This window comes from Populus trichocarpa, chromosome 3, assembly GCF_000002775.5.
Source record: "Populus trichocarpa isolate Nisqually-1 chromosome 3, P.trichocarpa_v4.1, whole genome shotgun sequence".
NCBI lineage: Eukaryota > Viridiplantae > Streptophyta > Magnoliopsida > Malpighiales > Salicaceae > Populus > Populus trichocarpa.
Genome location: NC_037287.2, coordinates 10,224,886 through 10,250,822, shown reverse-complemented (window position 1 = coordinate 10,250,822; position 25,937 = coordinate 10,224,886). Strand labels below are relative to the sequence as shown.

At 31.5% G+C, this 25,937-nt stretch overlaps 3 protein-coding genes across 4 annotated transcripts; 1 reads left to right on the top strand and 2 right to left on the bottom strand.

Moving 5' to 3' along the window:
- Positions 1–554: 554 nt before the first annotated feature.
- LOC7471615 (organelle RRM domain-containing protein 1, chloroplastic) lies at positions 555–4,611 on the bottom strand. The gene is made up of 4 exons (XM_024596424.2): positions 4,280–4,611; positions 1,474–1,542; positions 1,226–1,332; positions 555–1,144 (listed from the first exon to the last, which is right to left on the bottom strand). Exons 1-4 carry the CDS (start codon positions 4,455–4,457, stop codon positions 1,004–1,006), a joined length of 495 nt encoding a protein of 164 aa, XP_024452192.1. The 5' UTR covers positions 4,458–4,611; the 3' UTR covers positions 555–1,003.
- Positions 4,612–9,016: 4,405 nt separating this feature from the next.
- On the top strand, positions 9,017–10,582 carry LOC7461968 (uncharacterized). Of its 2 annotated transcripts, none has more exons than XM_002304229.4 (2): positions 9,017–9,174; positions 9,525–10,582. In XM_002304229.4, the coding sequence occupies exon 2, from the start codon at positions 9,624–9,626 to the stop codon at positions 10,272–10,274; it is 651 nt and encodes a 216-aa protein (XP_002304265.1). In that variant the 5' UTR covers positions 9,017–9,174; positions 9,525–9,623; the 3' UTR covers positions 10,275–10,582. The 2 variants fall into 2 exon arrangements, with proteins under 2 accessions (XP_002304265.1, XP_024452513.1); XM_024596745.2 differs by having other exon boundaries at positions 9,109–9,263.
- Positions 10,583–15,319: 4,737 nt separating this feature from the next.
- LOC7461967 (UDP-N-acetylglucosamine diphosphorylase 2) lies at positions 15,320–22,165 on the bottom strand. Its single transcript, XM_002303309.4, has 15 exons — positions 21,904–22,165; positions 21,752–21,806; positions 21,516–21,667; positions 20,132–20,171; positions 19,432–19,524; positions 19,231–19,343; positions 19,061–19,135; positions 18,798–18,837; positions 18,600–18,682; positions 18,427–18,504; positions 17,973–18,116; positions 17,327–17,394; positions 16,522–16,636; positions 16,274–16,430; positions 15,320–15,629 (listed from the first exon to the last, which is right to left on the bottom strand). Exons 1-15 carry the CDS (start codon positions 22,057–22,059, stop codon positions 15,532–15,534), a joined length of 1,467 nt encoding a protein of 488 aa, XP_002303345.4. The 5' UTR covers positions 22,060–22,165; the 3' UTR covers positions 15,320–15,531.
- Positions 22,166–25,937: the final 3,772 nt, after the last annotated feature.

Here is a 25,937-nt window from a genome sequence, read left to right as displayed (position 1 = left end):
AAATTTAGTTTTTTTTTTAAATATATAGTTTTTTAGATTAAATTAATTAATTAAATATAAAACATGAAATAATTATTTTATTATATTTTGTTAGCTCATGTTTTTTCAATTACATCCTTCAATATTTATTTAATTAAAAATTAAATTCCATTAATTTTTTTATTTGCTTCCTATATGATTTTTTATTAATTTTAAAATAATTCAGATTACATCAGTTTTATTTATTATTCTTTATTAAATTTAGCTTTATTCAAAGATATTTTATTTTTTTAATTAAAATAATTCAATTAATTAAATATAACATGAAATGTTCATAGTAATATTTTGTTTGATTTTATAAAATATTTAGTGCAAAAAACCTTTTGGGTGCAGGCAGTGGTGTAGCGCCGGCCCCATAGGTAGTCATCATCTATAACAACTCCTTTCTGTTCTCTACAAAATAGATCATAAATTTTTCAGAGCATTCAATGGTCCATTCTCATGCATGCTGGCAAACAATCACACAACCTGCTTCACTTGAGTGATGCGAAATACACCTACGAAACAAACATTGGTGGCGGCAAGAAGCAGGAACATTACTAAAACATCACATCATTGTACTTCAGCACGGAAAATTTGATCTGAGTAAATCAGAGACCAAATTCCACAATATGTTACATTACTGATTGCTCTGTGCACCGTGGTCCTTGAGCCCATGACTTGTCTGATTCCAGGCAATGCTGCATTGCTTCTGTTTAGCACAGTTCTATAGACGAATATTACGCACACCAGTGTCGATAATTTACAATGATAAAGTGATGTAATGTGGTTTAAAGCCAATCTAGCTGATCAAATCCATGCCACTTTCACCGCTATGGTGCTTGTGTACGATATGGTATGTTTTCGGTTGCAGAGATAGTACTAGCCAATTCTACTTGAATAAAGTGCTCCATCTTGACTCACTCCTTTGTTTACAAAATCTCTGGTTTGAATGGATTTAAGCAATGTATCAAAGAGAACTTAATCAGTACCAGCAATCTGCAACCTCATCTTGCGTGTCCTGCACCTGCTGCTTCTTTGGAGGTCCACAAGTTTTCATGTATCCTCTAAACCGGTCTTTCCCAGGTTTGGCAAGATCAACAAAAATTAACCTGCCATCAAGAGTCTGATGATAAAAGGTCAAAACAACATGAGTTTTCCAACTTCAAAGTTCCTGAAAAGAGAGTGCAACGTGATGGTCCCAAACCTTACGGTCCATATTTTCCAGGGCAAGGATGGCATCATCCTGAGAAGTGTATTGAATAAATGCATATGGTTTGGACCTTTTAATGGTTTCATCCTTCACAAGCTTCACTGTCATAGATTGAAAATAAAAGGTTATGTAAAAGGTTACAAGCCTTGAAGCCTGTGTTGGAATTGCAATGGGAATCTTTTAATATTATAAAACTTCCAATTTAAGCCTGTTTTTTGAACAATGAGGAAAGACGTATTTACCTTCAGCTATTTCACCAAAATTTGAAAATTCCTTTTGCAAAGTAGCTTCACTGATAGAATGTCCTATATCTGCAAGTCAAAACTCATAACCAGTACTTCAAAGGAGATTAAAAAAAATTAAAACATCCCTATAAGATTATGAGAAGTTTGACCATCTCATTGAAGTTCAATGAAGGTGAAAAAAAACAACCACACTCACACACAAGAAAATTGTTTGCAATGATATTCTTATTTCTTGGCTAGACTCATAGAAATCCTTGTCCAAATAGTCCATTATCCTTAATATGAAACTCATGATGCTATGCACAACTCTACAGTATAAAATGTTCTCGTGTATCAATTGTCTTGTGGACCTTCAATAGTCTTTCAAATACCAAAATTAAAGAATACACACAAGAGATCCACTAGAAAGAAAGAGCTTGGACCGTAGAAATAGTTTCTCTTCTCCATGTTACTTCAAAAGGTACATGGATTGATTGTATTTGGAGCAGCATTATATATTGACCAAGGAATTGAGACATGAAGAAAAGCCATCCCAGTTGATTTATACCATGACACTTAACTCTCGCCTAAGAATAGAAGTTTAGAGGCTGGACACCTTGAGACTCCCATGTGTGAGCTTAACTGAGCATTTGCAAACCTTTGCAACAAGTTAAAGATAAACAAGGGCAGAACTTGGATGAATTTCTGAAAGGGTTCTTGGTTACGATACAAGTACGGCATTAAAAAGGAACATTATTAGTAGTTTTATGAAACAAGCTATTGTAAGTTCGAAAAAGTATTCTACATGCTGCCCCTGAAGACAAATGCTATAGGAGAGAATTGTGAGCCCAACAACAAGGTGACTACCTCAGCAGATGGCAAAGACACCAACATTTAGATTGTCATTCTAATTCCTCTCCTTGTTTTGAATTTGAATTGCCAGAGTCAACTAAGGATGACCAATAAAAATTCAAACCCCATGTTGTGAGCATTTTCCCCACTAGATTAGACTTGCAAAAAATAGATGAAACAAATTTGAAACTGAACACTGAAGATGTAAGATTTCCATTATAATTTTTTTTTTCTTCTTTGAACAAAGTTAAACATTTTTATGCAGATGAACGCCACTTCTAGAAGTAAAACCTGATTGTCAGAAACATCTCTTCTCCCTATAGAAGCCACAATGATGGTTATAACTTATAAGGAAAAGAAAAGGAGCTATTGTTGATGGTGCATCTTCAGACTCAATGTTTGAAAATTAGTTTTCCAACATTTTCAGGAATAAAGGAAATGCAAATTCTAGAAAACCTTTGATAAAGATGTGCATTGGCATCAATATTTTCTTTGTACCATCTTAATAACCAATTCTGTGCTGACTAGGACTGGTTTTCATGGATAGCATTCATCCTTACAGAACTATGACATATTGAGTCCATGATTTTGTGATCAGAAACTCAGTGCGATTTAAGCTCACTTATTTGAGCCAATAATATCTTTAACCTCGGTTAATTGCACATAGGACTACCTTAGTTCAGTCAGCCCTTAAGCATGCCAATTACTAACATGTTTCATTCTTATGCAGGGAATGGAAGCACTTGATGCAGACCAATCTGTTTCAGAAGCAATTCTGAAAAATCATTCCAAAGTCACTGCCAACACTCATGGTTCTTTATAATTACTCAAAACCCTCTTCTGCAACCAGTAAAGGACCTGGTCCTGACAAAATAAGATGGTGGTTTCCACTGATACTTCGACCTTTTTTTTTCATGAACAGCATGGGCAGGTTCTATGATAATGCAAGCCCTATTAGTCTCCATGATACTCATTCTTTCAAGCATAACAGACTCAAACTTATATCTTTTACAAACTCCATTAGTTATCATTATCATGAATAGCATGGGCAGGTTCTATGACCATGCAAGCCCTATTCTCCATGATACTCATTTTTCCCAGCATAACAATCTCAAACTTATATCTTTCACAAACTCCATTAGCTATCATTTTCCTCGGGAAAAATTTTCGAAAAATTCTGGTACTTCTTTCCATCATAAGTGAAGCAAGGGCAACGAATTCCATATTTTTAAACCTAGACAAGCACATTGGCCTGCAAAATGATTCAACTTCCTGCATTAGCAGTAAAGCTAGCACCTTGGAATATTTTATTTTTTCACCTCCACAGACCAAACATTACCAAGGTGTGGATATTCCTAGGATTATTTCCTGTAAAGATCAATGTCAGCATTCAAAAGCTTCCCCTTCAAAGCTATTAAAACAACTAAAGCTCACGCAATTGAAGCCTAAGCAACATAGGGATCAAACTACCCAACAACTTTTTGTTCAGCATGTGTACTTGGCTTGTATAGACTAAATGGTCCAAGCCTCAAATAACTTCAATACTATTCAGAAGTCATCTTCCCACCGTTAATCATGCAAAAATATAGTATTTGGCCTAATCTCATCGCCTGAGCAGTTAGCACCTCTGTCCCCTTCGGGAAACCTTCTATTCTGTTCGAAAGCAAACTTGAGAAATCTACCTTGTTGCTCAAAATAGCCAAACAAAGTGCCTTCATTGGACCAATCAGACCCTGGAACTATTCTCAAGATCACCTAATTGCAACTAAAATAAAGTACTGGATGATAATTTATTGATGGTGCTCAAAAGCAAAACAAATAATTTGATTTCTTTATTCGGCTTCCGCAAGAAAAGTTTATTCAATTATCTATTTTAACATATATATTTTTTCACGCCAATAAACAAGAAACTACAAAAGAAAAGTAATCCAAAGACCCCCACAAAGAATTAACAGTCAAAGAAGTGACTTACTTGTAACCATAATTCTGCTTGCAAGAGGAAAATTGGGGTTGGAAATTGATGCCCTGAGTTTCAAAGTTTTTGGGTTCTTGAAATTTCTTTGAGATATTGCGTTTGCCAACGAGGGTATGGGGATAGAGACAGTTGAAAGCGGTCTTGTTTGAGACATCATCATCATCATTACCTCCATGTCTTTTCTCTTTTCCAATTCCTTACTTGCCTCAGTCGGATTTCGTATCCCAATTTGTTGCTATATGCTGCTGCTGCTGCGAACTTCCGGTTGCCCGACTCAACGACCTAAGAGCATCTCTGAGAAACTACGTAGAAGAGCCGAATGGTAATATAAATTATTATTTTTATCTGTACTTTAAAAAAATCTTTTTAGAAAAGCTATTTGTATTTTAATATATTTAATATTAATATAACTATTTATTTATTAATAGTAATTAATTAATACAATTTCATTTAAAATCTTTTTTTCATAAAAATATATTAAACAATTTTTTAATTCTTTTGACTGATAAATAAGAATAGCTCTTCAACTTATAAATGCTATTTTTGCTAAAATATTGTCCTTTTCTTTTGGCTTTTCTTTTAGCTCTTCCCTTAAAAATACCCTAAAAAAAAACATATGTTATTGGTTTGCTTCATTATTACTATTATTATTACCATTATCCATTACTATTACTATTATTATTATTATTATTAAATAAATTGAAACAACATGTTATTTTATTACCTTTACAAAAAAAAGTTTTTACCTTTTTATCCTTGAAGTTTGCATTTCTTTCAATTAGCTCAGATTACATGTATTTCTTTTTAATTGTATTCTTTAAAGTTATGTTTATGTTGTTTTACTAACTTGAATTTGTTTTACTCTTTTTCCTCTTGATTTTTTAATGTGGTGTTAAATGTTTTGATGTTAAATAAACAATTGATTTTTGCAATACATTATCAAATAAACTCAAACAATATGTTATTTTACTATTCATGTTCTTATCAAAAACTATACCTGCTTTTTTTTTGCATTTTTGTCCCTAAAGTTTGTAGTTTTTATTTCAATTTGGTCACATCACTTTATTTCTATTCAATTACATCCTTTGAAGTTATGCTTATATTGTTTTATCAACTTGAATTTGTTTTACACTTTCTTCTCTAACAAATCAGTTATAATATTACCGTGCTCACAACTTTATCTATCATTTTATTTCTTTTTAATTGCATCTTTAAATTTAAGCATATGTTGTTTTACTAACTTGATTTTTTTTGTACTTTCTTCCTTCGCTTTCTTGGTGTGTTATTAAATGTTATGATGTTAAATTGACAGTCGATTTTATGCAATACAATTTTAGTTTTTTTTTATAAATAAATGTAGAGATTGATGATCAAAAATGACATGAATGAAGAAATATGGCCCTTTTTCCATAAATGGATTGCAAAAGTTCTATTTGATCCCTCAAGTTTTAACCTTTTATTTTATTATCCATGTTCTTTTATGTTATTACATTTTAATTCTAAATTTCATTTTTGTTATATTTTAGTACCTGGAAGAAGAGAGAGAGGAGAAAGTTGCTGGAAAGTTTATGAGAGAAGAGTTCTCAAATGATTAAATTATGTCTAACAATAATTTTGATTTTGGTGTCTAAAGATTTATCATGAAAAATAAAATTCAATGGATGTGATTTCCACTTTCAATGATTCTGGGAAAAAAACAGAATTAGGCTTTAAAAGTTTTCTCAATTTAATTTTGAGATTTTAGGCATATTAGAGGGCATCTTGGGGTTGTTTGAAGGGTTATTAAGTTTTTTATTATGATTTTTATGTAGTTTTAGGTGAAATTAAGTGGGAAATTAAGTTTTTAGATAGTGTTTGGTTATTGTTATGAAAAAAAAAATAATGTAAACAATAATATATTTGATTGTAAAAATATAGATATAATATAAAATAAATATATTAGGATAGTATTAGAGTAAATTTATGTATTTTCAAATAGAACATATGAAGAGAACATATCGCTTCTATCTTTATTATTCCTATTTATTTTGTTCATAAACAGTAACTAAACATCACTTTAGTATCCAAATATGCTAGAATATATTTTTTTTTTTGATAATCCGGAGTGTTCGAATCAATTTACACGCACTACAACTAATAAATAAATTTACGCGCACTACAACTAATAAATGGATTAATCATAAATGTGATGGCTTGAGCTTGCACCAAATAATGACACGTTGTTCGCCCATTCATATGATGTTTCATTCCCAAGAAAAAAGAACACTTGAGCTTTTGTACGATGAAATCTTTTTAATTAAGATTAAAAAACTCATTCAATTATGTTTTACTTTTAAAATAGATTTTGATCTTTTGATGGTAATATTCTCAATTAATTTATAAAATAAATTATATAAATATAATATGAAGATTAAAATAAACAATTTCTCATGAATATTTAATAAAAGATAATTTATTTTTATTTTTTATATTATTATCTTATATATTTTCTCAAATTAATTATTTTCTTATTCTTTTATACCAATGTGTAGTATCATCACAACATTAATTATTTTTTTAATTAAAATTTTCTTTTCATATGATGCTAAGTTCTAATTTAAAAAATCATTATTTTAATAAAAAAAAAACATTATTTGCTAGGGAAAAATACATGAACAAGTAAGGAGGTTTTAGTTAAAGAGATAATTTTTCATCTAAATCATTTGAATTTTTGTGAATATTTTATTTTAATTGTGTTAGGTTTACAGAAGATCATGCTATTTATAGAAAGTACATGTTTTTTTTTATCAAAACAAAAAAAAATACATTTATAAGAAAGTGAAATTTAAACTATTTTTTTTCTCTATAATTTAAATTGTTTGAATTCTTAAAAGTATATATTTTGATTACCATAAAATTTAATAGAAATAGGTTTTGGATGAGATTTCAAGTTAATTTCTAATACAAGAGAATGATGTATAGATATTGTGAACATATTTTATTGTATCATAAAATTTTTTAATTTAAAATTGAAAAGTTCATGCGTTCATTTAATGAAATAAAGTAAAAATTATATAAATTAAAAAAAATCATAAAAAAGTTATTAATGTCAAATATTAAAAAAGAAAAGCTGAGAGTTACATGATCATGAAGATATTTGATGTTGTGATGTAGAGGGCTCTTTAATTTTTTATATATTATTAGATATAAAAAATAGATTGTTATCATAAATGTAATGATTTAAATTCTTTAGAAAAAATGTAATTGTAAGTATAAATTATCTTTTTGATATGTATTTTTTTGTTTGATTTTTCAACAAAAAAAATATCTTTCTTTAGTTATGTTATTTATTGTATATAGATTATATGCAATTAAAAACAATATCCAGAAAAATTGTAATAATTTTAAATAAGTATAAAAAATATATCTCTTTAATCAAATCCTCTTTTGCCTTATTAATGCATTTTTATTTTTTATTTTTTTTATCACAAGTGTTGTTTTTTAAATAAAAATATATCATAATCATAAAAGCAATTTTAATAAGAAAGTTAAAATTAATAAATTAATAATTTTGATGCAAATGTATTAAAAAAAATATAACATTGTAAAACAGAGAAAACTATATAAAAATTTAAAAAATAAATATTTTACTCACTTTGGAAAATTGTGTATATTAAGTTCATATATAATTATTTGAAAAATAATGGTTAATATTACTATGAAAGAGATGATATTATTTAAAAATAATTTCATAATCATTTAATCATTTGAATAAATTTATTTAAAAAGTATTCAATTATAAAATGCTAAAAGAGAAAAAAAATAAAGGGTCAAATGTCATCATGAAACATTTATAATCTTGTTTTTCACAATAAAACATATTCTAATTACCCTAAAAACTAAAAATAAAAAATATTTCTAAGCTTTGATTCATTTTTTTTTGACATTAATAAAGGCGAAAACCATCTTTTTTTAAGTTTCTCTCTCAAAAGTAAATGTATAGAAACCAAAATTGATTTTATTCGTAATTAGAATTTAGACATCTAAAATCTTTTTCTCTTTTAATTTTCAAGGACTGAATATTAAAACAACTGAAGTTTGGGATATAAAAATATTACATAGAAAGGACCAATTTTAAAATAAAGTTAAAATCAAGAGACCAAAGTATAGATTCATGGTCCCTATGGACAATAAACATGGGAAAAAAATTGTCAATTTCGATCATTATTCTTTAAATTTTATTTTTTACGGTCATTAAAATCTTTTCCATGTAAAATTAGCATGCCATTCAATCTTTAAACAATTTTTAACACCTCGAGCACGCACAAATATGCAATTTAAATAGAATGAAAATACCTAGGACAACAATGAAGAAATCTTGAGGACCAAATTGAAAAAAACTATAGCAAGATGATAAGATTGAAAAAACAAAAACTGAATAAAAATGAAATTTGCATATTTTACCGTGTTTATGAGTAGTTTTATATAAGAGGATGAACAAGAAAGCTATCATGAAATGCCATCCTCTTTTAATTTCTTCGCTAATTTAACGCTTGCAAGTCGTATATCTATATTTTAGCATTCAATGAATTAAAAATAAAATAAAATTAGATGGTAGGGTTGTATTATTACAATAATTTTGCTTCATTCTTGCATGCTTCCATCATTAATTTTTTAGATTCAAATCTTGGGGCGAGGGATGTGTTTTTAAAATCTTCAAGAATCGGCATAGAACACTTGAAAAACTGGAAGGGTCAAATAACACTTGACCGAAATTTTGAACTTCTGCTTAAAGGATTCGAACTCGAGAACTCCCCTCAGCCGCTCCTCAACGTATGCTTGCAAAACCCCCTCCCCCCCCTCTCTCTCTGCACTTCACTAATCACTAGGGTTTTAAAACCTCTCACTCTCAGGTACTCTCTCTTCCTCCCTGGATCTACACGAGTTATTACTTAATTGCAGCAAAATCTGATTGAACAATGATCATACTTCGTCTAATTAGGTGGTCTGTGCTAACATACAACTTTCTGTTCATGAAAATTTACATAAATCTCTGCCTGTAAAAATTATGTGGGGTTGTTGGGGAATTGATAAATTGATAAATTTCATTTTTTTCTTCTGCAATAAAAGCTATTGCTTGCTGTGTGACTGTTAAAGCTTTAGCATTTGCATCTCCAGTCTTAAATTTCAGCTATTGTTCTTTGTGCTTTGGGGATTATTTATCTGTTACTGTTTATAATTATATTTTTGGTGGGGATTTCAGGCCATATATTTTGTCAAGCAGAAGCTGAAAAAAATGGGTTCTTTGTAGATTTTTGTTTGCCAATTAAAGTAGAGAAGGTAGGAGTTTAAAACTTTCCAAATGAGCTTGATTTCAAGATTAAGGCATTGTTTACCCAATGGGTTTTCTACAAAACCCACGATCTCTCCTTTAATGCCATTGAATTTCAATGCTGTGCTATCTCGGGGTTTTGCCGAAGCTGCTAGGAAAGTTGAGGCGGAAGAGGAAGAAGAGGTGGAAATTGATCAGAGGAGGCTCCCAACTGATTATGATCCGGCTACTTTTGATCCTACAGAGCATCGGAGTCCTCCAACAGAGCGTGTTTTCAAGCTTGTTGAGGAGATTGCGGGGCTTACGTTGATGGAAATTTCTGAACTGGGAACCATTATAATGAAAAGGATGAAAATGACTGAACCACCAACTATTGGGGTTTTGAAGGGTGGTGCTGCTGGATTAGCTGGAATGGCAATGAAGGCACCAGCTGCTGCTGCTGCTAAAGAAGAGAAGAAAGCTGAGAAGACTGTTTTTGAATTGAAATTGGAGTCCTTTGAAGCAGCTTCAAAGATTAAGGTAATTAAGGAGGTTAGGAGTTTTACTGATTTGGGCCTTAAGGAAGCGAAGGACTTGGTGGAGAAGACACCATCAGTGTTGAAAAAAGGAGTATCAAAGGAAGAAGGTGAGCAAATAATTGAGAAGATGAAAGCTATTGGGGCCAAAGTCGTGCTGGAATGAATGGAAGCCATGTGTTTACCTTCAGGAATTTTCTAAATCCAGTTGCTATTTACTTCAGTAACTTCCATTTCTCATGTTTACCGAATTTCAATTGAGGATTTGTTGGCCCTCACTCCCTTACAGAGTCCATCCACGAGTGCTTGAAGTTTGACATTTTTATATACAATTCTGGATAGGTGTGTGACTCAATAGTTTTTTTTTTTTATGGAGGATAATCTTAACTGTGTGGCTTCAAATGTTCTTTAATTCCATTTTCTTCCTCCATTGTTACATAATTTTGAATAAAAGAAACCTAAATTAGGCCAGAATTATTTCTTATCGATAAATGAAAATAAATCAGGCTAGAATGTTGCATACTGTTTTTCACTATGCTTCTTTTATATGGATATCCAGTATCTAGTTTCGTTTGGTGTTGTCTCTGCAAATCCTCCACCCTCCTCTAAAGTGTCTTAACTTCGACGAGAAAGAACAAGGTACTTCTAGTGATAGTAAGCAGTGTAAGATTATGATAATAATTTCCTTGTATGATGTTTGGGTGGCTCATTTCGAAGTGTAGATGGGGTTTACTGCCTGCGGAACCAATCCCAGACGACGAAGCAGCCAAGATTGAAATTCGAACTTTGGAGGAGTTGGTAAAATATACTCTCCTATATTGTTACCTAAGAACATTTTCTAGTTGCTAACATGATTGCAGAGAATTCCTTGAAAGTATTTCCTTTCCACAGTAGTTGCCATTTGTTTAGGTTACACATGAGGATGAGTGGAGTGTTGCATCTTACAATGATTTGGGGTTCTCATGTGTTCATGGTGATAACTGTACATGACGAGGACCATCCAGGTGATTGGAGTCGATGTTACTGAATATCACACTGCAAGGTGGAATTCTTGAAGGAAGCGGCTTATGAACTCGGGATTTCTCTTACAGCTTTGATGTTACTAACTTGACAGATTCATCTTTTATTTTATCACTAAAATAATTTCCATCACTTATCCCGCAATACTGAAGTGTGTTTACGCGCGTAATTGAAGATTTTATATCTAAAATCGTTGTTACTAAATTGATTTGAGACCAACCCTCGGTGAATATCCTAAAGAAAAACCAAAGTAAAAGCAATAAATAAACAAAAAGAATGTAATGAAAACATGTAAATAAACCATAAACTCGTGAAAGTAAATCGCATAAAATAAAATAAATAAATAAAGATATAAATAACTCGTAAAGTAAATTATAAAACAAATAAATTGATATTCATTTTTAATATCAACAAGTAGCAAAGCAATGACTTGAGGGCTATAAAACTCCAATTCAGCTAAAATGCATTACATTATGTTTCATTTTAAAGTCAAAATAATATTTTAGTTTGGTCAAAGTATTTTAAAGTCGTCATTCCTCTCTCTCTAATATTTACTTTTAAAAACAATATATTAGAATTAAATATTCGATGTTTTAATTAGTTTTGCAGTCAGTGGATTTTTTTTAATTTACTTTGGTGTAAGGTGATGCTTATGGTTAACGATTTTACCTTGCAAATGTTGTCTAGAAATGATATGGATACTCATTTTTGTTTCACATATGAATTTGAAGGCTAAGAAAAAATGTCTACAAAAAAAAAAAAAAAAAAAAAAAAGATAAAGGTATAACTTTTTAGGGAAAACTACACTAACCCTCCTATAATTTAATCATATTTTTTTTTACTCTTGCCTCCATTCTTTCAGCAATTGTAGTTTACATCATGGAGCTTATAAGCTTATTACACTTTACATATTTATTCATGTGCGCAAAACAAAATAAAACAAAAAAATTAAATTATTTACAACATTATTATTATATTCTAATTAATAACTAAAGAGCATTTAAAATATTTGTGAGGAACTAGGTAAGAAAATTTAGGAGTTTAAGATTAGTGTTAGGACATAGAGAATTTGAGAATTTATATATAAGGGTAAATTCATCAGTTTATTTAAATTATAATTTTTTTAAAAAATAAAGACAGTAAAAGAATTACTAAACTACAAGAGATTCCGTGCAATTTTCCCTTTTTATTAATTAGCTTTCCTCTCAATCATTATAATTTCAATCATTCTTTTAATTGCCCATCTATTCAAATTTTTTTTATATTCTTCATTAATAAACTAAATCTCTTTTTAATAAATCTCATTTATGCCTGCACCATCTTCTCTGCATCTAAAAGAAAATTGTAATCTTCGTATCTATTCCTTTGCTCACTCAACTTTTCCATGTTAGAAAAAGCATTTTATAGTTTTATTGTTTCCCCTAACTTTTGATTCATTTTGTTGTGCACACTATAAGCATGTAGGGAAATTGAAGAAGAAGAGATATATAAATGATGAGGTCCTAAAATTTAAGATGCTTAGGAATAAAATTTACGTGTTAGATAATTGCTTAATCTCTTACTTTAAGCAATTCGATCAATTCTTCTTAGCCAAGGTGTATGAGTGGATTGGTATGGAAAACCCAAGTGGTTGGTAGCTAGTAATTGGTGGTTCCCGGTAATTTAAGGTAACTGGTAGCTGATATCTATAAAAAATCTTATTTGATGGATATGAAAACTCTCATATGCTCAAGTCAGTAACTTTATAGAAAAAGAAAATCCAATGATATTTTAGAGAGATAGATTTTGAAAATATGTATGCTAAAAATATTAAGAATGAAGAGATTGTGAACTTGAAGTTTGAATGATTCATGATGTATTTATAGCTCATGAATCTTGTTTCTTTGTGGATATGAGAGGCTAAAGTGTAATATTATCCTTGTGATATTTTGAGTTGTATTCAACTCAAAATAATATATATTATATCAGTATAAAATACCAAGAGACCCATGTAGGGTCCTGGAAAAATTCTCAATGGAGTATTGGGCTTGGATAAGGTGCTTGAGCCTATTAGAGGTGAAAAATAGGTCCAGGCATTACCTGTCCTGCATTATATAGGCGGGAGATCTAAGATCAATCCCTAATAAATTGGTGAAAGACGCTTTGACATCACTTGGAGAATGTGTCAGTCCGAGACTATATTGAAGAATAAAGGATCCGAGATCAACCCTTGATAAATTGGTGAGAGATCCTTAAGCATTACCTGTAAAATATGCCAATTCGAGACTGCATTGGAGAATGGGGGATCTGAGATCAACCCCTGATAAATTGGTGAGAGGTCTTTAGGCATCATCTGGAGAATGTGCCAGTCCAAGACTACACTGGAGAATAGAGGATCCGAGATCAACCCCTGGCGAATTAGTGAGAGGTCCTTAGGCATCACCTAGATAATGTGCTATTGTAATGGAGAGACCTTATACCCATAATTTGGAGATTGTGGGGTTATTGTCTTAGGGAGACCAAGTCAATCCCTTCCTTGAAAAGTACCCGAAATCCTCCATTGGAGATCTGAAGATAGAAAATGTATGTTGGAGATATATTATTTTTATTTCAAAAATAAACTTATAATTCTATGAAGGATTATCTGCTTTGATAACTTTGAAAAGGTGATCTTATTTTGATTCAAGGGAGTTATAAATCCTTAGGATACACCAAATACCCATGGGTTTAATCCTCATGGTTCTTACTCGATATTTCATTTATGTCAAGATAATGATTTCGCTTAGAAGGTCTTTCATGCTAGTTGTCATTGTAAAAACAAAGAGGCCCATGTGATTTTCCATGACTTGCTTTACTTTGAGCAAATTTCTATCTAGTAAGACATAGAGTTTTCTCCGAATGACATACTCTCTTACTCCTCTTATCTAAGCCTCCAAGGCTATTAGCTCAAACAATTCTTCCATCTTGAGCATCTCTTCATCGAACCTCTTCAAATATACCCGTGTAGATTCGCACTCTTGTTGGGTAACACCAAATAGCTCCATGTAGATTTTATTGGAGGGTATATTAGTGGTGAAGCACACCATAAACAAGGCGCAGAGATCACTGAACCTTTCAATAAGGCCTGACTCCAAATTAGTATATCATACACGTGCAAACCTCTGGAAGGTTGCGGGGAGGATTTTGCACATTGAGTCATTGTTCTGGATGGCCAATTCTAAGTTACCATGCACATTCTATACATTTTATCTTGGATCGGTAAGGCCATCATAATTATCCAAACTTATTTTTTTGAAAATTTAGTCCTTAGGGAGTCGAGTGTTCAATACTCGTTTTTTCCCCAACAATACAAAACCAAACTGAAAAAATAAATTCTTCCCTAACCCCGATATGTTTTTTTTCCAGCAATATAGAGGCTCAAAGACCTTAATGATGCCTCTCTCATCAAGAGAAAACCAATGACACCAGGATTAGCTTTTTTGATAGTCAACGAGGCCAATCAACTACTTTCTCTCTCCTTCTTTCATTTTCTAGTGACCGTCTCTTTTCTCTCAAAGTTAAAAAAATAAAACGTAAAACAAATAAAGTTAAATATTAAAACATAAATCCCACGTAAAAAGAGCAATCAAAAATGAAAAACTTAAGACAATAGGGATTGAAATTGTAATTTCCCATGCAAAATTAAAAAAGGAATGCATTTATATTCATGTGTCAATGTTGATCCTTATTGTTTTAATTTTCTAAAATTGATAAATCAAATTCTATTTTGCAAAATTGAGGAGCAACAAAAATGCCATTGCATTTTTTAAACCATGAATACAATATTGCACACAAATAAAAAATATTTATCCATGATAAAACCCCACAAATATAGCACGACGATGAAATAAAAAAAAATCAGGGACCGGAATGAATTTTTCTGGAGGGACCAAAAAAGGATGTGGATAACTGTTCATGTTCACAGTGGTGCTGAGTCTAGAGAACAGTGAAACCACATTCTACTACAGTCACACTTATTTTTGCTAAACCTGTCGTTGCAACACAAAAATTATAGGTCCCACGAGTTGAAAAAGGTGATTCACAGACTAACCAGACAACATCATTTTATGGTTTCAACTGAACATAGAAGTTACCACGCGAACAAACAGGGTCTGCATCATGGGAAACTTGACATAAGTGGTAGATACATTACAGCAGGCACATGAGAATTAATTGGAAAAAAGAAGAAGAGAGGATTATCATTGCTCAACAATAACTTGAATGATATACGTTAATCAAATTGTATCATTCTTGACATCACACCCAGGATGTAACAAAACCTGGAACTCTTATCTCTCGCCAATCTACCACAACACATGCGTGGGATGGATAACCCCTTTCCAATGGGATCCGTACAAATCAAGAATATTTGGATACAGATTTAACTAGAATGTAATCTCACAAGGTGCGTGAAATGTTCTTCCCCGGCATATGGCCTCTAGATTTTCGCCAGCATAAGAGCAAAGTGGTGATACCTCCACACCTGTATCAGATCAAGCAGGCAGACAGTTATACTTTGCAATACTTCTTCGCAGATGGAACAGTGATCTGAAAAATGAAACTACGGCTCTTTCCCACTCTCCGCTGATCTTAGTTCTCAAGACCACAAGGCAAAACTTGCACAGGGCTGGACCCATCTTGAGCAAAATGCCATAGAGCAGAACTCAAATGTGAATGCATACAACGTGGACAACTTATACAAGTTTAAATTTTAAAAACTTCTAATGAAAAACTGTACTTTAATTCATATCCCATTAATCACTCGGAAGGGTCAGACTGACATGATGGGAGGAGGTCTTCCTTTCTACCAGAAAACCCCTCGGTTACTAGCAAAAAAGAAACGAATTAAGAGCAACACAAATGGTTGAGCATGAATAAATCTCGTCTCTATATAAACAAGAGAAGATAATACTAAGCTAGTCGGAACCTTTTGTTTTTGATTAATCTCAATTATCACTCGAAGAAGAAAAGATCTCCAGGTCTTCCTTGATCTAACTAGATTAAAGTACCATCCCTTCCTCTCCTTTCCCTTGTCCTATATTCTGTTCCTATTTCTATATTGAGGCATTCACTTAATTTTCACAATAATACTGTGATTAAAGCAAGCAAAGTAAAGCACGAAATTACCAGTTGCATATAAAGGCACCGAATGTGTTAAGAAGCCACCTGCTGCAACCACCCAGCGAGAATGCAGTCGAAGAACAAGCAGCCGAGCACTCTCAGGAGTGTCAAAATTTGACCCATTGGCATTTTTTACAGGTGCAAATTCTTCTTCACGTGGTACCTGCACTAGTATTATAACAATTTTAAAGTAGAAAAAAGAAAAAAGAAAAAAGAACAAGGGTCGATGAAGCAAGAGTTGTAAACATAATCACCTCAAAAAGAGCTGTTGAAGGAGCATATGGGAATGCATCGAATATGAATTGCTCTAGTTTTAATCCCATCGTATCACCATGAATAGAAGGAATTCTTTTCTCAGCTAGATGGTAACTGCATTCACAATGAAGGTGCTCAAACTGCTTAATAAGGATATATTTATTCAAAATATTTGTAATTTAAAGCAAAGTTCAGATTTTAGCTTAGACCTTAGTTCTGCAGCATCATCATTTTGTGTTATTCTAACATGAAAAATCATATATAGAATATTGATTGTATACATTGACCAAACTGGTTTAGGTAGGATATAATCCCTTAAAGACTGGAAAGGAGCTCAATTAGTCCATACTTTCTTCACTCGCGGGGGTTTGTAAATCCCCTGCCTAACCCTACCATAACGCTTAATTTTTTATATTCTTCTCAAAATTCAGTGTGTGCTATCATCAAGTGAATTAAAGGAACCACGCTGGTAATATCTTCTTTGTTTCTCAAACAATCCAAGCACAGCTGGGATTAATGTTCTACCAATTTATTTCATAAGTTCTACAGATTAAAAAGGGAAAGCAAAGGAGCTGAAGCAATATCCATATTGAACAAGAATACATATAGAAAATATGTCAATGATGCAGAAAATAAGAACTGCACATGCTTGCATATGTTTCCAATGTGAGCATTAAATCAACCAAATCACGTAAGAGGAATGTGTTAAAAAAAGAACTACATTGCAGGAAAGAATAGACATATCACATAGAAATAACTGAATCTTATTCAACCACACTCTATGCAAGAGAAAGAGTCACTTACATGCTGTCTTTCTCAAGGCCATTTGCTACTTGGTTTAGAAAATCCAAAGAGAACATGTGCAAGCACACCTGAAAACAAAAAGTCACAATAGTGTCAGCTTCAGGAAGACAACGTTCAGTGAATGCTAAACCGTGATCAATGCATTACCTTTCGAAGCACATAGCAACCCATAATGAAAACTGAAATATGATGAAATACTGTTATCAAATATGTAGCATTACTTTTTGGAACCATTTTCAATAGTTCACTCCACTTCTAATAACAACCAAAGTTTCATAGAAGTCTGACAACCTGCAATTTTCCAGTAAATATGTACACTTCTTGCCTAGAGTATCTAACTAGACACTATGAATTCTAAAGCATAGGAGCATCAGTTAGTGCAATTCCAGAAATCATCAATATAAGTCTCGTTCAACCAAATATTGACCTGATTGAAACTGTTGAAATAAAACTCATTAAATAGAAAAGAAAAATGAAGACAATAAAAGACAGAAATTGTGATCTCATATATAACAGCAAACATTATTGAGCCCTAGAAACTCAAGCGAACTTCTGAAAATCAATAATTTGATTTTTTCATCTGGAAACGAAATATGTATTATGTAAATCTGAGAGATTAAAAGTACAAGGTAAGAACAGACTATACATTACTCCAACAAAAACGAAGGCGTCCAGTTTGTTGATTAACTGCAGAAGCCAGTGACTGATCCAGCTCACTGTATTCAACCACGGTAAGAGGTCCACCTTTACCTTGCCTTACAAAAACACCAACCTTTTCTTGGGGGTATGCCTGCAATCAAAGAGCTTATAGCTATTAAGCTGCACTAATTTTGAGAATTCATGTTGTACTAAAAAAAACACCAAATCCAACATTTGATTAAAAGTATGATAAGACAATTAGCTTCTAAATTTTCTAGATCAATGCATTCAACCACTGTAAACTGCAATTTTCTCTCAATTATTTATTAACTTTTTCGTCATAGTCATTTACTCAACGTCTTTCATTCTTATAACCCCTGTTGACTTGTAGAGAAGAACCCTTGTAGCAGCAGCTTATATTTTTATTAAAGATGTTCTCAACATACAGGAAGATTACATACCTTACGAACAACTTTTGCTGCAGCTGCTACACCTTTATCAATGAAATATCCCAAAAAAGCTGGATCAGCTACACGTACCTGCTTTCATTACACTAATCACTACATCTTTAATTATGAAAACTTATGGAATTTTATAGAATTGAAGGACTGAAGGAGCAGAAAGAGAAATTCACCAGTGCGTTGTCAACCCCATAGCAGTCCACGTACTTGATCCCTCTTGAGGCCATATCCTCTAATAATTTTGAATATTTCAGCGCTGAAGAGCAATTAAGATAAAACCAAGGCAACAGGCAGCCAAGTCATAATGAGAAAACAGGGAACTGAGTTGAAAAGTGGTTTCTAGCATGTTGCAGTAGATTTTGAAATAATACCTGAATATACTCCTCCATTCCCATCCGGAGCCTTAGCTACCTAATTTTAAAAAATCAAGAATTAATATGATAGTTGAAGTAAAAGATAAATTTAGACCCCTCAAAAACATGGGAAGATAGAATCATTACTTTTGAGGAAAATTGAAGTCATCAAAACCTATTAAGGATTCCAAAGAAAAAACCAGGGGACTGTATTATCATCTATGTTGGCTCAAAAACATCTTTTGGGCTCTAATTAGCTCATTTATGAGAAGGAACCATACCCTAAATGGAGTCTCCATGATAAATCTGCCATCCTTGGAAACACAAGGTATGGTGCCTTGCTGGAAGAAGGTAACCTGCATCCAATAAGTCTCTCTTTCAAATTAAGCAAAAAAGGATAAAATATTAGATGGAGTTTATCTAGATAGTTGATGAATTGAAGCTTTCTTACCTGATCTGCTTCAAGGCCGAAGTACTTGTGATTTTCAAAAAAAAATCGTGTGGAATCATGAGTAAACGGGCTGGTCATTATGTACCAATGTATCGAAACTGAGCTTCCAGAACCTGCCCATGATAAATTCATATGATAAATTTTAAGGATAGCACGTCAAACAAGGCATGAAGGTTCAGAGCTTAAAGGATAAAACCTAACCTTCACTTGAAGCTTGGGCTGCTAATCTTTGGACACACAAAATTCGCTCAGCTTGAAGTTGAAAGAGTGATTTGCCAGATGGAAGCGCTATATCTGAAATGAAAATATATGATGTGAATACAGACAATTCTGGAAAAGTTTGACATTATTTTCATATTCAAATCAATAAAGTTCTCTGTTTCAGATACATCTGACTAGTATATGGAATGGCATAATATTCTTTTTTTTTTTAATTGGAGAGGAGTTAATTCTAAAGTTAATCATGTACATATAAGCAAAAAAGAGGAATTTAAGGAAATTATTCTTGTTATTTTTTTATTGAAAAAACCTTATTCAAAATTAAAATAAAAAACCTTTACAAAGTTGTAGAGAAAAGGAAATTAAACCAAATGTTCCAGAATCATATTTAAAACAATAGAGCTGCAGAATCATCTATTCAATCCATTCTTCACTCAATTGTTATCTTACATCCAAGTCAGCCACTAAACTATCTTCTGCTTCAATTCATATACTTAACATGTGATTACCCACATTTAAGTGCATTTCATTTTCTCCATTACCTCTACCGAGTGCATTTGCAGTTTTGGATGGGAGTCTGTGTCTGTGTGTGCAGTTGCAAGACAGCATCAACAAAGAAAGAAAAAAAAACCACAACTGCAGAAATGGTTTTCCAGATCAAAAGAAATTGACAATTACTCACTGAAACATCCTTTTGGATCTGAACTTCCTAGCCTTGTCCCCTGGATATTTCAGTTATTAAAAAACACACCAAAAACCCTGTCAAGCTCACAATAGAAATGGGGCAACAAGTATTAAGCAAGTATAAAGGAGAAATGAAACAGGACAAAAAGATCATATACACATGCAACACAAGCAAGAATGTGTCTGCAACCATCCAAGCATGAAATATATTAATCCTGGATAGTTTTTGTAATTCAACACAGTAAAGAGTTCTCAATACGAGGACAGGGATGAAAGAATCTTAGAAGCTGGTCCACAAATAAATGGCTCCAATAAATTAACAGATAAAATAATATATAATTATTGAACATCACTGTAATCGTTACACTAGTTTCTAATTAAATTTTGCTGGTAAGGAACTAGATGATATATGCCCAAATCCACACATCATTCGATCTCAAGACAATTATTATCTTAACATTTTCCCATCCACATCCAATGATGCTCAAATTAATCCCAGTACATACCACTCTAGCTGGTCTTAAGAAAAAAGAAAAAAAAAGGCATCAGCCGACATATCTTATACAAATAGATTCTGAAGAAAAAAGTGTGCAGAATTGCCTAAAGCATCTTTTAGGTATGTGCTAATAATTAATCCTGAAAGAACAAATCACAGCCCTTACTTTTCAATTATTATCTAAACATATCCATTAGCAAATGGTCAAAAGTAGGCTTCCATAGATGCAACATTACTTAATTTGTTTTTACGCTTTAAAAGCGTTTTTAAAAACAATGTTTTTTTAATATTTTTTTCTTTCAAATTAATTTTATTTTTGTGTTTTTATATCGTTTTAGCATGCTGATATCAAAAATAAATTTTAAAAAATAAAAAAATATTATTTTAATATATTTCTACGTAAAAGAACACTTTAAAAAACAACCGGTTCTTAATTTCAAATAGACTCTTACACCAACCGATATAGAGATATAGAGAAAGACAGACAGACAAACCTAATGTAACAATCATTATCATTCAAAAAATAGTGTTCAATAAAGTAAACAGTGATTGACTACTCACTCATCGGTTCCTACTTTAACTCATTAATTGATCACACACACACACAAATCCAATTATCAAATTGTCTTTGCGTGGACATCATCCCAAAAGGTACACATCATACCATAATCATGCTTGAAAGTGTGATAAATAAATAAATAGATAAATAAAAAGATGCACGTATGTATGAATGTATTGCCTCAAGCAACAAACAACAACCACTTTTCAAGTTCAAAAGTATAGAATTCACCAGAAAACAAAAGGAGAAAAAACAAAAAGCAATTAACAATTTAACACTAATTACTAAAAGAAAAATTTTTAAAAAGAAGAAGGCAAACAGTTGTACCTGGCCACCAGATAATAGCACAACAGCCAATTTGCCATCAGAGATTGCTTTCAATCCCATCTTCCACCATCTCTCTCTTTCTTCTATCGTTCTATCTTCTACCGTCGACACGGTATTCTCCGGAACCGGCTCAATTGCCGCCGCCGGTAGCCCTGTAAATTAATCATCAAAATGAAACAGTAAATTATCTACACATTACTATTAATTAATTAATTGCAACACACGATTAGAGAGACCTTGAGATCGAAGCGAACATCGGATTATCCGATCCAACCTTGGAAGATCTAAGCTCTGCAATCAGTAATCGGATATAGCGTAAAAAACTCTAAGGAGAAAAAGAGAGGGAAGGATCTAATAGAAGGACAGAGGTGGGAGGGTGTGAATTGACCTCGATGTCCTTGACAAGGAGTTCCCGCTCTTCAGTAGAGAGCTCGTCCCAGAGGGCAAAAGCGTCTTCCTGGCCATAATCTTTAAGCCTCTCGAGCAACGCTTGTGGAGGTAGTGGTGGAGGTGATCCGTTGTTGGTTTCAATAGGTTCCCTCATTTCAATACGAAGATTCTCTCTCTCGGTTTCGGTTTGTTTATTAAAGGCTTATTTATACAGAGAGGAGGGAGGGGGGTGAGCGAGCGAGCGGAACAGTAGCAGCTATCAAGTTTGTTAGTTTGTACGTCTCAGTCCCCTCCCCTGTGAGTAACTACCTTTTCCATCCCATTAAATTACGGAACTAACCCTGTGTGGCAGTTTCAACTTTCAAACTAATAATTAATTAGTTATAAAAGAAAAACAGGATTTTAGATTGAAAAAATATAAACTCTAATTTTTCGGTCAATATAGCTGCTGAAATCTAGATAAATCAAATGAGCATTATTTAAATTATTTTTATCAAAAATATTTGAGGCGAATGGCATCTCAATCACAAAAATAAAATAAGGGTTTAGTTGTATGTACGTTAACAAAATAGGTCAGATGAACTGGCCTAATTTACTAGGCCCAACAATACCTGACCATGCTTTTATTTTTATTAAATTAATAATTTTTTTATGGTTTTTTCTCTAATATTTTTTTATTTATATTTAAATTAGGACTCATTCTCTTTTTTATTTTGTTTAGAGAGACCTTTTTAAATGATAATTATTTTTTTAGTTATGTATTTAAATCTAAAGAGTTTTTCTAATTCATCCATAATTTTTTTTGTATGGATAAACTTTATTTTTAAAAATAAAAAAACTTTATTTTCAGATAATATTTATAATATGTGTAGTCTTAAATGATGTTTTCTTTCCTTTTATTTTATTCAATTAACTTAATTTGTGTCTCTATTTTTTTTTTCTTGAATAAAAAAAATTATTTTAATAAACAAATTAGTAAACATAACCGGGTAAATGTCTTATTTTTCAAGATTAAATATCTTGATCTACAGTTATCCCTCAATTTTTCAAGTTTTATTTTTAGATATCATTAATGATTTTTCATTTATTTATTCATATAGATAGTTCTTGATTTATTTGATTACATGTATATATAAATTTTTTAATTTGAACTTAATTTTTTTAAACTACAGTAATACATTGAAAAAACTTGTATATATAATTTTTTTTATAAGAAATAAAAATATCTAATAGACGGGGAATCACGGGTCACATAACTAGTGACTGTTGCTATTGTGTGTTTTCTCTTGGGTAACTAGATTAGTCCCCTACATTTAAATATTTTCTTGGTTGAGTCTCCTTACTACCGATTTTATCAATTGAGTCCTCCACCTCTCAACTCTCATTCAAGTCCTTATATTAAAATGATTGTCACCTGTTTATCTTTTGTAATCAACACTTGCAATAATAAGAGTGTGGTCAGAATATTAATATGATTCATTAGTTTTTTGATTTAATTTAACTTGTCTCGAATCGAAGACAATAACTGGGAGTTTTTTTTTCATCATTTAACAAAAATAGAATAGCATGTGACCTAATTAACATTAACTCTAATGATTTTACTGGAAGAATCCAATTACGAAAAGATATAAAGTCTTGTTTGTTTTTGCGTTTCAAAAACGTTTTTGAAAAAATTTGAATTTTTTTTGTTTTTATCTTTACTTCAAATTAATATTTTTTTGGTATTTTTAGATAATTTTAATGCGCTGATGTCAAAAATACTTTTTTAAAAAAATAAAAAAAACATTATTTTGATGCATTTCCAAGTAAAAAACACTTTGAAAAACAACCGCAACCACACTTTAAGTGTAGATGGGACTTGAATGATAAAATCGGTACTTGGGGGATTAAACTGAGAAATATACATAATTGAGGGTCCATTATGCTTGCCTCCTACCCTGCAACTGTTAGCTAGCTAGATAGAAGGGCTCCATGCCTCTAGTACCAAGATGATACAATATTATGGTAGCATTTGCAAAACTTTTTTTTTTAATAAATTCATGGATATTTGACTTAGTATTTAAAATAAAACCAATTAGATAAACAGTAATGTATAAATTGTAATTATTTCAAAATATATAATAATTTCTTCTTGTCACAATTACAATTGATTAATTAGTAGTTTGATAACGTGTGTGGCTGTTGTAATAATAGCATTCAGGTGGTTGAATGGTTGAGAAGAGGAGGATGTACCACCAAACAAAACATTTATAGGTTGCATACATGGTGGTGGGATCTTTTTAATCCTATTTATTTTTATATTTTAAGAGTTTTTTTTTGAAAAAAATTAAATATTTTATTTTATTTTTACTTTAAATTAATATTTTTTTAGTGTTTTCAGATTATTTCGATGCGCTGATGTTAAAAATAATTTTTAAAATAAAAAAAATATTATTTTAATATATTTTTAAGTAAAATATACTTTAAAAAATAACTGCAACCACACTTTAAAAATCCAAACACCCTCTTGATAAATTTGGTACAACTTGCCGACCAGAGGTCTCTAATGTTTTCCTTGAGTTAATAGATTATGAATTTGTTTGCAGTTTGGACCCATTAATCGTTGAAACTGCCAAATCACATGATGAGGAAAGCCCTTTTCTTTTCTGAATGAAGGATTCAACAACAAATTTCTTCGCATGTAAGCTTCTAAGACTTAAGAGGCACGCTACTGTAATCAGATTCTAGCAGTTGCATAAATTAATTTTACAGGGAAGCCATACACGTATTTCCGCAGTTCCTGTTCTTTTCTGTCTGTTTGCACAGTATGAGAATTAAAATCTATAGATTGATCATCACTAGCTAGATTAATAACTCGATGATCTTCTCATATGATGGTCATTAGAGGTTTATATGGTCGTTAACTTTAGGGTCTGTGGAATTAGTCGAGATGCATGAAAGCTGGCCCGGACACCCACATTAATCTAAAAAAAAAAAATTAACTCGATGATCTGTACTAAAAAGAGTTTGGATATGCTCACATGAACTCGCAATATATTTTTTCCATTGATGAAATCGGTGAGTCTTATTCTGATCTCCTCGTTTTCCTGCTGTCTGTATGCGCTGGTGGAACAAGCATAATGATTCTCTAGTAAGCGCTTGTTTTTTGAGAGAGAGAGTTTTAGTTAATGAAATAAAAAAAAAAATTCAAAAGCACGTTGAATATTGTAATTAATGTGAATATTAACAAAAGCTAAAACCCATGGAAATTCACTGAAATAGTATAACGATGTTTTTTATCTTTCACACAAAAAGTTATTGAAGTGGCTATTGGAGGCAGTGAAATCTTTTCACAAGACCGCAATCTTTTTATATTTCTAAAATATAATTTAATGATTCAATTATCATTCAAAACAAAAAAAAATAAATTAAAACTAGTGTCTAGACTCTAAAGACTTTTTCGTATTTTTATATTGGTTTTTTTTGTTATTATTAAGTTAGCTTATATGCAATTTAATTTGAATAAATATAAAATATGATTAAAAAAAAAAAATAGCTAATGCATATGACTTATATGCAACATGTGGGAGGAGCACATGATGTCTCTCGGAGGCAAAAATTTCTCTTCTACCATGTCATTGGAAGTAACATGCTGTCCTTTTCCTGTTTGAGTAGCACATGGCAATAATGGTGTGATGTAAGAGACACTTTTTTCCCTTTTTTTTCTCTTTTATTCTCTCAAAATTTGTGCTGGTCATGCAAAAATTTCATAATTGTCCCCTTATTTATTAAGATTTCAACTTCGATCATTATTCTTTTAATTTTTAATTTTAGTACTTAGATTTTTTATAAATTTTGATTTGTTTTCACATTTAATTTCAATTTGTGATATGTTATTTTTTTCAAGTTGGTCCTTTTTTTTTGTTGGATCCTTTTGTTAAATTGATTTCTTTTTTTAATTTCAGCCTTCAATAAAAAAATTATTGTTGTCATCTAATTTATTTTTTGTTTCAATTTTTATCTTCATTCTTTGAATTATTCTTTTTTCAAATA

Bases quoted from the DNA above. Each gene is read 5' to 3' on its own strand.
- LOC7461967 (XM_002303309.4), bottom strand. From the start codon at position 22,059: ATGAGGGAACCTATTGAAACCAACAACGGATCACCTCCACCACTACCT. The intron at 20,172-21,515 runs GTACAACTGTTT...TGAAATATCCAG, and splicing joins TGCTATTATCTGGTGGCCAG to GGGACAAGGCTAGGAAGTTC. The intron at 19,525-20,131 runs GTGAGTAATTGT...TTTTCATTTCAG, and splicing joins AGATCCAAAAGGATGTTTCA to ATATAGCGCTTCCATCTGGC.
- LOC7471615 (XM_024596424.2), bottom strand. From the start codon at position 4,457: ATGGAGGTAATGATGATGATGATGTCTCAAACAAGACCGCTTTCAACT. The intron at 1,543-4,279 runs GTAAGTCACTTC...TTTGACTTGCAG, and splicing joins AAGCAGAATTATGGTTACAA to ATATAGGACATTCTATCAGT. The intron at 1,333-1,473 runs GTAAATACGTCT...AATCTATGACAG, and splicing joins TTTTGGTGAAATAGCTGAAG to TGAAGCTTGTGAAGGATGAA.
- LOC7461968 (XM_002304229.4), top strand. From the start codon at position 9,624: ATGAGCTTGATTTCAAGATTAAGGCATTGTTTACCCAATGGGTTTTCT.